Source organism: Bufo gargarizans, chromosome 9, assembly GCF_014858855.1.
Source record: "Bufo gargarizans isolate SCDJY-AF-19 chromosome 9, ASM1485885v1, whole genome shotgun sequence".
NCBI classification, from domain to species: domain Eukaryota; kingdom Metazoa; phylum Chordata; class Amphibia; order Anura; family Bufonidae; genus Bufo; species Bufo gargarizans.
Window position 1 is genome coordinate 117,686,464 of NC_058088.1, and position 12,773 is coordinate 117,699,236.

The 12,773-nt window shown below is 42.2% G+C and overlaps 1 protein-coding gene across 6 annotated transcripts in view; it reads right to left on the reverse strand.

Annotated features, from left to right (window-relative positions):
- Nucleotides 1–12,773, reverse strand: part of DLG3 (discs large MAGUK scaffold protein 3) — a 370,064-nt gene that overhangs the window by 35,940 nt on the left and 321,351 nt on the right. For all 6 annotated transcript variants that reach the window (XM_044268852.1, XM_044268856.1, XM_044268854.1 and 3 more), the window contains 3 exons: nucleotides 4,514–4,690; nucleotides 4,295–4,367; nucleotides 3,137–3,224 (listed from right to left, as the gene is read on the reverse strand). In XM_044268852.1, the coding sequence (XP_044124787.1) occupies nucleotides 3,137–3,224; nucleotides 4,295–4,367; nucleotides 4,514–4,690 (338 nt within the window). The remainder of the gene's footprint in view (nucleotides 1–3,136; nucleotides 3,225–4,294; nucleotides 4,368–4,513; nucleotides 4,691–12,773) is intronic.

Below are 12,773 nucleotides of genomic sequence, written 5' to 3' on the forward strand. Positions count from 1 at the left end.
CGCCCCAGGAAAGGAAGACCAAGAGTCACCTCTGCTGCGGAGGATAAGTTCATCCGAGTCACCAGCCTCAGAAATCGCAGGTTAACAGCAGCTCAGATTAGAGACCAGGACAATGCCACACAGAGTTCTAGGAGCAGACACATCTCTAGAACAACTGTTAAGAGGAGACTGTGTGAATCAGGCCTTCATGGTAGAATATCTGCTAGGAAACCACTGCTAAGGACAGGCAACAAGCAGAAGAGACTTGTTTGGGCTTAAGAACACAAGGAATGGACATTAGACCAGTGGAAATCTGTGCTTTGGTCTGATGAGTCCAAATTTGAGATCTTTGGTTCCAACCACCGTGTCTTTGTGCGATGCAGAAAAGGTGAACGGATAGACTCTACATGCCTGGTTCCCACCGTGAAGCATGGAGGAGGAGGTGTGATGGTGTGGGGGTGCTTTGCTGGTGACACTGTTGGGGATTTATTCAAAATTAAAAAAGGTATACTGAACGAGCATGGCTACCACAGCATCTTGCAGCGGCATGCTAGTCCATCCGGTTTGCGTTTAGTTGGACCATCATTTATTTTTCAACAGGACAATGACCCCAAACACACCTCCAGGCTGTGTAAGGGCTATTTGACCACGAAGGAGTGTGATGGGGTGCTGCGCCAGATGACCTGGCCTCCACAGTCACCGGACCTGAACCCAAATCAAGATGGTTTGGGGTGAGCTGGACCGCAGAGTGAAGGCAAAAGGGCCAACAAGTGCTAAGCATCTCTGGGAACTCCTTCAAGACTGTTGGAAGATTATTTCAGGTGACTACCTCTTGAAGCGCATCAAGAGAATGCTAAGAGTGTGCAAAGCAGTAATCAAAGCAAAAGGTGGCTACTTTGAAGAACCTAGAATATGACATTTTAAGTTGTTTCACACTTTTTTGTTATGTATATAATTCCACATGTGTTAATTTATTGTTTTGATGCCTTCAGTGTGAATCTACAATTGTCATAGTCATGAAAATAAAGAAAACTCGTTGAATGAGAAGGTGTGTCCAAACTTTTGGATAGAGAGATATATATTTTTTTATTTTATTTTTTTGCATAAAACTTGCTTAGCTTAGTTATATATTGCTGCCCATCAGATTTTCAGTGCTGTGTGAAAGCGCTGGCCAATCGCAGCGCTCAGCTCATAGCCCGAGAGAAGAAAAAAAAAAAAACTCAGGCTATGAGCTTAGCGCTGCGATTGGCCAGCGCTCCAGCCTGGGAGAAGGATACGCCGGCAGGCTCCACCCAGTTAAACCGAACATATGAAGATACTGGAGCCTATACCGGGAGAACGGAGCGGCGCCCAGGGGAATCCCTGGGCGCCGCTCTCCATGTCTGTATGCTTAGTTTAGATTTTTAATTGTAGTGAAAGGTCCTCTTTAAAAAGGATTTAAAAACCTGTGTACTCAACTTTTTAAGTAAGGTCACTTTCACACAGTGTTTGGTCACTAATTTCCATCTGTAATTCTGAGCAAAACCTGGTTTAGGTCAAATACACAGAAAAGGTGCTAATTTTTCCTTTATACCTCATCTCTGTGTGGCCTCCACTCCTGGTTTTGGCTCACAATCACTGATGGAAATCACTGACTGTGTAAGAGTGACCTAAAGCCAATAAAAACTAACCAGAAACGGACATCATTCGTTAAGGGCCAACACCCTCTAAAACATGTGCTCATTAAGCTTAAGGTGTATTTAGATGGGCCGAGAAGCAGATAGTCAGGAAGGAAGCATTACTCCCCGACACTTGGCTGCTTGTTAAATGGAGGAAAAGCACTACATGTACATGCAGCCATCACCTCCACAGTAGGAGACTGAGGGATTGTTGCTGCCATCGTTTGTCCTGCACTCACGACTATTTCACCTGGTGAACAAGCGTTTTGCTGGTTCATCTGGTGTTTTACAGTAACTTTAGACAGGCAGATCATCAGGAATGAGCGTTAATAGAAACTTTCATTACCAATAATCTGCCCAATTATCTGGGTGCCTAAATCTACCTTTAGCTGCTGTCTACTATGGTGCCATTTGGTCAGGGTCATAAGTATGCCATTGAACTGCGTATAGCTATTAGGTTCTCCATATAGACAATTTTGTCATCATGGACAACCACCATCAAATGGGAGCCAGCGATCAGCTAAATGTCCAGCATCTTAATCCCAGAAAACAGTTGATTTTGCTTTGGTAAAGCATGGCCTTCCAGACCTTTCACCTGTGGGGAAAATGTAGTATTATATATCAGAGATTCAGATGAACGGCCTTCTATGTCACACAGACATTATGGGGGAGATTTGACAAGACTAGCACTTTCTGCGCCGGTCTTAATATCTCGTGTGTTGCCAAAGGATGCACCTAAAAAGATGCTGCCATAGATTTGTCTATATTTTCACCAGAAAACTGGCAAAAATAAAGATAAATTCTGGCTGCTGGCCATGTCCATCCCCTTTCAGAAAAGTGGCAGGGGCGGAGTAAAAACGGGACTTGCGACAATATTTTGTCGCAATGGCATCTAAAACGTTGCAAACACAAAGAGGCACATTTATTAAGACCAGCGGTTTAGACACCTGTTTTAATAACCCCTATACCTGGTGTTTGAACTGCCGGTGTTATGAAGATGCAACGGCCTCTACATAACTTCAGCGGATTCCTCACCACTTCAAAATGTAAGACAGCTTCTGAACCGCCTTACATTTAGACCATTTTCTACACCTGAAACATGAGCAGGGAGAAGTCGCAGATTGCGGTGCAAAAGACCTTTGCATCACAATCTGCGCCATAAATGCACCCAATTTAAGCGTATTTGTTTGATAAATGACCCTCAAAGTTTTTTTTTTTAAAACACTAGAAATCAGGCGCAAGAAGATGAAAAATCTCCCCCCTTAAGTCCACTAGAGTAGGAACAGTCCCTGCACAGCATCTCCCCACCCTAGTTTAGAGTGGAGTCTCAAATGAGCCCTCCCCCTCTGTATGTCTATATGCCCAGATGTATGTTACATAAGCACAATGAAGCTGGATGGAGAAGATAGCTTGTGCACTTCTATTCATGCAAGCTCTACTAGTAATCTGAAAGCACTTCAGTAACATGGGTCAATGATTCGCCCTCCTCTCTTACTTACGTGAGTTGCTGGCCTCTTGAACAAGGCTCTTGTAAAAAGGAAACTTGCGGGACAGTCGGAAACTCTTTTTGCGCTTGGATTTGATGGACTGTCAGATGGGGTGATGACACGGACAAAGGGTAACAGGAATGAAAATGTCCACAGAATGCAGGAGCAGAAAAGAACAAAAAACAAACAAAAAACAAAAACAAAATCAAGACAAAAACTAAAAAATAAAATATGGGTTCACAAGTCATGCACAAAAAGATAAATTATAATGGAATAGTGTGATGGTCTGGGAGGCAATGGTTATCATGAAGATTCGAACAGGAATCTAAAAAAAAAATGGAGTTTTCCCACATTTACGGCACTTTGTTAAGATAACTGCTGTAGATCCTCTTTGGTGGTAAAAAAATAAGAGACACATACTGGTAGTTTTAAACTCTTCTCTCTGCCCCTTATAGAAAGAAGGGGACATAGGAAATGGGAGAATATGACCGTTATTAACACCGGTGCACATTTACTAATGTGAGTGCACCAAGATTTTGTCATAAAAAGCACCAAAATGTGGTCCACTTTGGCATATCTAGGCCTAAATAAGTTATCTACGGCTAGCTTGACATGTGTCTCTTTACGAAAAAGCATGGCCTAATGTGCCATATTGCACTACAATTCTGGCTTAAAATCCTGTCTCAAACCAAGTCAACCAATAGTTGCTATAAATAAAAGTGTCTGGCCGTGCTCCAAATGTGTCATCCAGCCTGAACCCTGTGATAAATGTGGTGCGTCCCATCTTGCTGGATTTACAGAAGCAGCATAGCTGGCTGTGCTATGCTATGCGCACAGCTCTCATTCACTGCAGTGGAAGTTACAGTAACAGCGGCGCACCGACCCACTCGCACTGTTTCTGAAAGCTCGGCCACCTAGCACCTGCGTTTAGTTTCATCTCGCCGTGGAAACAGCGAGATGAGACAAACCTATTAAGTTTACGACAGATATACGTTTTGCAAATCTGCCCACTATGTGTAGTCTAACTATGGAGACACATAGGGCCACATGGCAGCTGTACAGGGGATACTTGGATTTAAGAATATTCTTAAATTTACATCCAATATAGACATATCCTTTACAGTTAATAATGTAGAGAGATAATAATTGTGCAAAAGCATCCATACTTACTCTATTTGCTTCCATACCAGAACGTCCATGAAACTTGACAGTTTTCAGACGTGCCCTCTCTTTTTTCTCAACCCTGCAAAAATAAAATAAAAAAGTGGATATTTCTTACAACCATTCCTCTGTGAGTGTGTTTTACTATTCTGCATGGACACGTATGTAGCATGTACCAACTGAACACCACTAAAACACCAGGAGAACAAATTATAAGATTCCTCTCACCTTTTTTTGCTGGGGATAACCCCTATTTGTTCACTTTCTCCATGTGGTGTGACAAGTCTAGCCTGCCACCATTCGTCATCAGAGGCATTGATAACATGTAATATATCTCCATAAGAGAAACTCAGCCCCTGGCTTGGTAAGCAGCTATCCCGAGATCGATCATAGTCAAAGAGAGCCCTGTTAAGAGACAAGTTAATGACAATCAGGTATCTAAACAATCCTGACAGATCAGACATGAAGGAACAGAAGATGGCAGCATAACACAATTAGAGGGCAACATGACAACAAATGTACAATAACCAATTTCAAGGGAGGACAACAATAGTTTTTCATTTTCACATTTTCTGCCTGTGCAATACTTAAAGGGGTTCTGTACCTTTTGATTACTGCTGATCTATCCTCTGGATAAGTTCACCATGCAGGAAAAGTAACGTGATCCTTTTATAGATAGGGTCATTACGGCCACTGCGATACCAAACATGTGCAGTAGATATTGATTTTATTTTTTACCAATTATAAGTGTGTGGATATAGGAAAAAGTTTGATTTTTCCACTTGTTGTACCCTGACCCCCTTGGTTCTTGAAGCCCCTGTGGGTCTAATGGCTGTACAGTACAGAGTCACACTAAGCCTGATCTAGTCTGTCCCAAGCCAGTTAGCAGAGATCACTGGCTGTGTGTAACAGCTGGGGTCTCAGCACCATCACCACTTCTGTAGACATGGTGACAGTTTGCAGCCATAATAAACCTCTATGTCATGGTGGCTTAATGTGGTGCAACCCATGATGTACAGGTACGTCATGGTGGTTTAAGGGGTTAACTCCCCCTTTGATCTTATACCCCACGATGATCATTTAAAAATCGAGGGATTATCAGACAGCTACCATACCAAGCACAGCCGCTATATAATGTACAGAGCTGGTCTTGGTGAGCTGAGAGGGCCACAGCACTACTGTGAGGGCCGATGCCTTCTCAAACAGACGATTGTGGGGTCCAGGGCATCAGGCCCCCCACCGATCAGATACTGATGATCTACTCAGGGGAAAAGTAATCAGCATGAATGTCTCAGAAAACCCATTTAAAGGCTATGGACAACTTTGGGGCATTTTTATTTGTTTTTTTTTTGTAAATTCTTTAGTTATAAGATTTTCAATGAATTTACAGCAATTTAGTACATTTTTCAAGTACAAAAAATGCAAATGGTACATTTACGGGAGTTCAAGCGGACAGTCCCCACTTAAATCCACATATAAAACGTTTCCAAAAATGTTGGCATTATTAATAAGGTAACTGATCGGCGACTACATTAAGCCCCAACAACTCAAAATACTGTAAGGAATGATGCGGTATGGGCCTTGCTATTAGTGAGGGATAATTAGACTATCAGCCTTAGATCTCAATTGTTAATTGTACTATCAACTAATAAAGGAAAGAAAAGAAAGAAATAACAGTAAACACAACAGACAGAAGGGTCTGAGACTATTCTTTATGACCTGGATGTATAATCCTATTCAGATATTATAACAGTACTTGCAAGTACATAGCTTCTGGAGTACGAGATATGATCGGATATATATGTTCCATGTGTGGGCTCTATATGAGGCGGAATCAGAGGAGGTGAATGTTCCAATAGTGTTATCCCCAATGTAGGAGAGAGGGAGCCAAATTCGTTCCCTAAAGAGTTAAAAGTGAATAAACAAACCCTAAAAACATAAGGGGCATTTTTATTTGTTAAGTGTTCAGCTGTTTCTGAGAAACAAGGGTAAAAGTTAAAAAAATATATATATAATTTTTTTTTAGGAATCGGCATCTGACGGCTCATGTGTAGCTCTCATCTCTGGTCTCCTCACCTCAAACAAACACTTAGTAATGCTCAGCTTTTATCAAACTGATATGAATATTGCTTAAATAAAAATGTTCGTATCAGTTTGATAAAAGTTGAGCGTTTGAGGTCTGGATATCAGAGATGTCGATATCATCTATCAGGTGACGATTCCAAGAAAACAAGCAAATAGACAGATTTTTAACACTTGTTTCCCAGAAATGGTTTAACATTAATAAAGACCAAATAAAATAAAAAATGTGTTTTACCTAAAATAGGTAAAACAAAATCATAGAAAAATGCCCCCAAAAGTATACATAGATTTTAATTTATACCAGTCTGAAAAGTGTGTTCCCATCACAACGTTATACTGTATCAGCAGACTATGCCATAACAGTGTCAGTGAGGAGACAATGAAGCAATTAGCATGTAGAGCAGGAGTGCCGCTGTGCAGGGAACGAGCTTAGGAGAACACAGTCCCTTCGTTCTTATGACAGCCAGAGTTGCAGCGGACCTTCAATGATCATGCCATGACATCTCTCTGAGGTACAGCATAAACATTAGTAGGTTTGATTACCACTTTAGGTTGGTTTCACGATAAGCGGCTTTAGAAAAATCTCTTTTTTGCAGCACCTGCAGCCAGATGTTATATTCCACTGAACGTGAGAAAAGCTATGTGTGGAGAAGTGATGGTATAAAGTCAGGAGCGGTGTCCACACCATAACCTGTGGGAGTCAGCTATAACTGCAGCTAATCACTGGTTTCAGCGGGCACGTGCCATTCATCACTCAGGTGATCCCTGCAGTGGTCACATGTCATTCATCGCTCATGTGGTCAGACAGAAGGAAACTTCCTCCCTCTCTCAAACATCATTTACAGCAATATCTAAAGGGTTGAAGTGTACACGATCATGCTAGAAGGTCCTCTATTGCAGCCAAGTGCCTGTTGCGATCTCAAGGGAATATTTGGCAATGCCAACAAGATTGCAAAGACTGATCAGTGATTAAGTTGGAACTAGCACCCACTCATAACTGATAGAAACATATTAGGGATTAGAATGGTGCCACAGAGAAATACACCCCACAAAAAAAAAATAATCTTATTCAGCTATATCAACAGAAAAATAAAGTCACAGCTGTAAGGAAAAAAAATAACCATTATCAGACCGCAGGCCTTCATCAATTACAAACAATATAAAAAAATAAAATATAATATTCATCTTTTACAGTGATGAACAGAGCTGTTACTAGGGAAATATAACTATCCAGAAATAATATGAGAATTATGGCTTCCTTTTATAAGGAGGTTTACTCTTCAAGGGCGTCTCACTCAGAATATAATCTAAAATCTTAGGCTACTTTCACATCTGCAAAAACGGTTCCGTTACAATAATACCACCGCATGCATCCATCATGAACGGATCCGGTTGTATTATGTCTTATATAGCCATGACGGATCCATCATAAACACCATTGAAAGTCAATAGGAGACGGATCACTTTTTTTTATTGCATCAGAGAAAACAGATTCGTCCCAATTGACTTGCATTGTGTGCCAGGACAGCCCTGTTTGGCTCTACATCCCAGGACGGACAGAAAAACTCCAGAGTGGAATGGAGCCGGAACAGAGGCAAACTGATGCGTTCTGTTCTGAGCTGATCCGTTCCTATTCAGAACGCATTAGGGCAAAACTGATCCATTTTGGACCGCTTGCGAGACACCTGAACGCATCTCACAAACGGAAAGCCAAACCGCCATTGTGAAAGTAGCCACAACTGGACACATTAGTAGTTCATAGATTATTTGAGGACTAGAATAATATACTAGATGTCCTTTCTGTAGGAATGAATTTTAAAAAGCCATTAAACAAGCTCCAGGGAGGAAACCCAATTGGTCTGGATGGAATTTTCTTAAATTATCGGGACTTCTGGATTTATTTATCCTTGTGGAGTGCTCAAGTGCGAGGGAGCCTTCCAAAACCTAAGGAGAATGCTTTCATTATAGTGATGCCAAAAACAAAGATCTGATTCGCCATGAGCCAATACCGTCCTACAGCCTTCTTAAATGTTGATATGAAGTTACTGACCAAAGTTCTGGCTAATCTTGCTTCGGTTAATTGTGAATCCAGGAAAACAATTACTAATAACCATCAGTATTCTCTATCACACTATGCAGTCTTGCCTTGGTGCTGGAGGGCTTCTGCTGCTTGATGCAAAAGAGCTTTCAATACTGCAGAGTGGGAGTTCCTATGGGGATACAGGAAATATTTGGATGTGGGCGGAACAATTCTTGGAAAAAATTACAGTATAGAAATCCTAAAAGGCACAGGTGGGTGTAAATAAAGTTAGCTCATTTTGTCAGGAGGTACTCATCAGGAACGCCCCTGTCCCAGTTTTTATTTGCGTTAAATAGATGCAGTGCTCCAGACAAAAAAAATAAATAAAAATACCTAGTAGCCATTGGCTCCTGAACTGAAATTTAGGAGCCAAAATCAAAACCGAATCTAAATTTTGGTATCGTGACAACGCTACGCCGATCAGATCGGCGCAGGGTTGTTTTGATACCAAAATTTTGATTTGCTTTCAACACAAAAATAAAATAAAAAAATAAATAAAAAAATCTGCGTGCATCTCGCATTTTATGAAACTTTCGGCCCATAATAGAACAGTCAGGATGTGTTCCGTTCAGTCATTTTGACTGATCAGGCAAAAGATAAAACCACAGCATGCTACAGTTTTATCTCAGGCGAAAAAAACAACTGAAGATTTGCCTTAATGCCAGATTAGGCATTTTTCCCCATAGGAATGTATTAGTGCCAGATCCGGCATTCAAAATACCGGAATGCACCCACACTAAATCCAGACCCATTCACTTCTATGGGGCTATGCACATGAGCGGTGATTTTCACGCATCACTTGTGTGTTACTGTGAAAATCGCAGCATGCTCTATGTTGTGCGGGCTGCGTGAAAATCGCAAGCATGTGCGGATTTTCACGCATGGTTGCCAGGATGAAAGTCTATTCACTGTATTATTTTCCCTTATAACATGGTTATTAGGGAAAATAATAGCATTCTTTAATACAGAATGCTTAGTAGAAGGTCAATATAATAAACATTATATACACACCCCAGTATAATAAACAAACATTGGTGGCGCAGTGGCCCCCCCCCCCAATAAAATAAACATTGGTGGTGCAGTACGCCCCCCTCGATATAACATTGGTGGCGCAGTGGGCAGTGCCAATGAGGGTTAAAAAATAAAAAAATAATTAACTCACCTCCTCCAATTGATCGTCTCCTGTTCTTTCTTCAGGACCTGTGGTGACATCACTGTGCTCATCACATGATCCATCACTATGATAATGGATCATGTGATGAGCTCAGTGACGTCTCCTGTTCTTTCTTCAGGACCTGTGGTGACCGGCAGCTACGCGATCAATTGGAGGAGGTGAGTTAATTTTTATTTTATTTTTTTAACCCTCATTGGCACTTCCCACTGTGCCACCAATGTTTCTTCTACTGGGATGAAGGGGGGGGGCTGCGCCACTAAAGTGTCTTCTACAGGGGGGGGGGGGGCACTGCGTCACCAATGAGGATAACTGACCTGTTAATACAAATACAGGAGGCGGGTGCCGGAATCAAATAGCCAGTACCCGACCTCTGACAGGGAGCTGTGATCAGCGGCAGTTAACCCCTCAGGTACCGCACCTGAAGGGTTAACTCAACTGCCGCTGATCGCAGCTCCCTGTCAGAGGTCGGGTGCCAGCTATTTGATTCCGGCGCCCGCCTCCTGTATTTGCATTAACAGGTCAGTTATCTTCATTGGTGGCGGAGTGGCCACATCCCCTCCCCTACCTTCTTATTGGCGGAGGCGGTGGCAGCAGCACAGGGGGAGGGAGAGACTCCTCTACTGCGCTGCTGAGAAAAACATCGGCGGCGGGGCAGAGAAACTATCAGCTCTTGTGCCCTGCCGCTGTATTCAACGGCAGAGCTGCGGCGGTAGGTATAGTCGCAAATGGCGACAAGACTAAAAAGCCTTGTCGCCATTTGTAAATTGTAAGTCGCATTGGCGACCATTTTTGGTTGCCATCTGGAGCCCTGAGATGCATAAATTAAAGCTTTATGGGGTATTACAGACCCTTTTTCAGAGGGGAGGAAAGCGCTCATCGTACACGGTTGACATGCTGCTGCATCTCAGTCAAGTTTGACGTGGCGCATTTCATCTGTGTTTACCAGCAATCTGGAGTATATTAACCTATCAAAATAAACTGGTCAAAAGTCTATACTCTTCCTTTTAAAAAGGGAACCGGTCATCAATTTTAGGGCTCATGGACATGACCAATATTGGCCCCGGGAAACATGGACCTTGTGTCTGCCGGATCTCCTGGGCCAATAGTGGCTCTCCTGGACTGAGAAGACTGCATCATAGCGTTTTATGATGCAGTTAGTTCATATCTGATCTAATATCTGATCGCAGATCTCTTGTACTGAGCTCAAGGGGGTGCCCCTATTATTGTTTCTACGCAATTCCTCAGAAGTGATTTGTTGGAGGGACAAAAGCTTTCCGAATTTACTCTTGGGCTCCTTTCACACAAGCGCGTTTTCCGCACGGGTGCAATGTGTGAGGTGACCGCATAGCACCTGCACTGAATCCCGACTGATTCATTTCAATGGGGCTATGTACATGAGCATTTTATTTTATTTTTTATTTTCAGGTGAATGGGACTTCAGTGAAAAACGCATTGTTCCTGGAAGCAGGTGCGGATGCCATGCGTTTTTCCACTGATGGTTGCTAACAGATGTTGTTTGTAAACCTTTGATTATTATTTTTTTATCACACATGTGAAAAACGCATTGTACCCGCGCAAAAAATAAACTGAACGCAATCAGACAAAACTGACTGAACTTGCTTTCAAAATGGTGTGAGTGTCACTGCATGCATCCGGACCTAATCCGTCACGCTCGCGTGAAAGAGGCCTTATAGATAAGGTGGTTTTTTTTTGTTTTGTTTTTTCAGCTCGCTTGAGGATTCTGAGAAAGTTCACAGTTGGAAAAATCTGGTATACCTCTTACAGATGAAGAGTTAACACATACACTTATTGAGTTATCACATCTAGTTAACGTGCTAGGACCACCAAGAAATTCAGCTACAGGTGTGATGGTTTTCAACTTACACTGGTTTCATAAACGTTGAACCAAGAAACTAAATTTTTTTTAAAAAATTCTATAATACATTGTTTTGGTCCCAGTTTTCTTTTTATATTCACAAGATTCAATCAGAGAATAAGCAGCACACAAACTGTTAAAGGGGGTATTCCCATCTCAGACAATGAGGGGCATATCACTAGGATATGCCCCCATTGTCTGATAGGCAAGGGTCCCACCTATAACGAGAACAGAGTGGGGAGAGCTGTGGCTGGAGGACCCCAGTTTTCCCAGGGTCCATCCACCACCAAGCGCTGCTCCAGTAGAAGTGAAAGGGAGCATACTGCGCATGCGCGGCCCAGGCTCCCATTCCTTTCTATGGGGCCGATGGAAATAGCTGTGCCAGCACTCTATTTTCGCCAGCCCTAAAGAAATGAATGAAGGGTGGCTGCGCATGCGCAGTGCGCCCTCCTTGACTTGCAGGGCCCAGTTCTCGATATATCAGGCCATTGACTGAGATGGGACAACCCCTTTAAGCAATTTCTGAAGACAGCAGCAATATGCCACATGTGGTCATAAAAACAGTTTGGGGTCACGGCAAGGCTCGGAAGGGAAGCAGTGCCATTTGGATTTTGGAACATGGAGTCACATCTTCATTTCTCAGATGATAAGAGTTGTGCTAGGAATTGTTTTTGTGGGACAGGATATAGGTTTAATTGGTACCAAGTTTTAGAACAAAAACAAAGCTTATCTATATGAACCAAAAACTAAATCTGTAAAACCTAGAAATGGTTTATATTAATCTTAGAATGTAGTTATAGCAAATGCAATTTAAAATCAATTCAATGTAAAGTTCTAAGGAAGAGAATTGCCTCTGCCAGATCCTCTTTCATAGATGCTCTTAAAGAGGACCTTTCACCTGGAAAAACATTGTGAACTAAGTATCCTGACATATACAGCGGCGCCCAGGGATCTCATTGCACTTACTTTTATCCCTGGGCGCCGTTCTGCAATAGTTATCTTTTACACTGACAATATTAGACCCTGCCTCTGGAAGTTGCCATGGCCACAAATTGGAACTTTGCAATCATGTGGCAGTCGGCCCAAGGGGGTACAGAGGTAGTCCCCTCACTCTGTAAACCACTTAGATGTCACGAGTGACCGTGGCATCAAAGGGGTAAACAGCTGGAATCGAACTTTACAGACGACACTGCTGCTAATGGTTAATAACGTGTTCGTTGCCATGCCATACATTTAAAAAAAAAAAAAAAAAAAAAAAAAAAGTTTGAAAAATGGG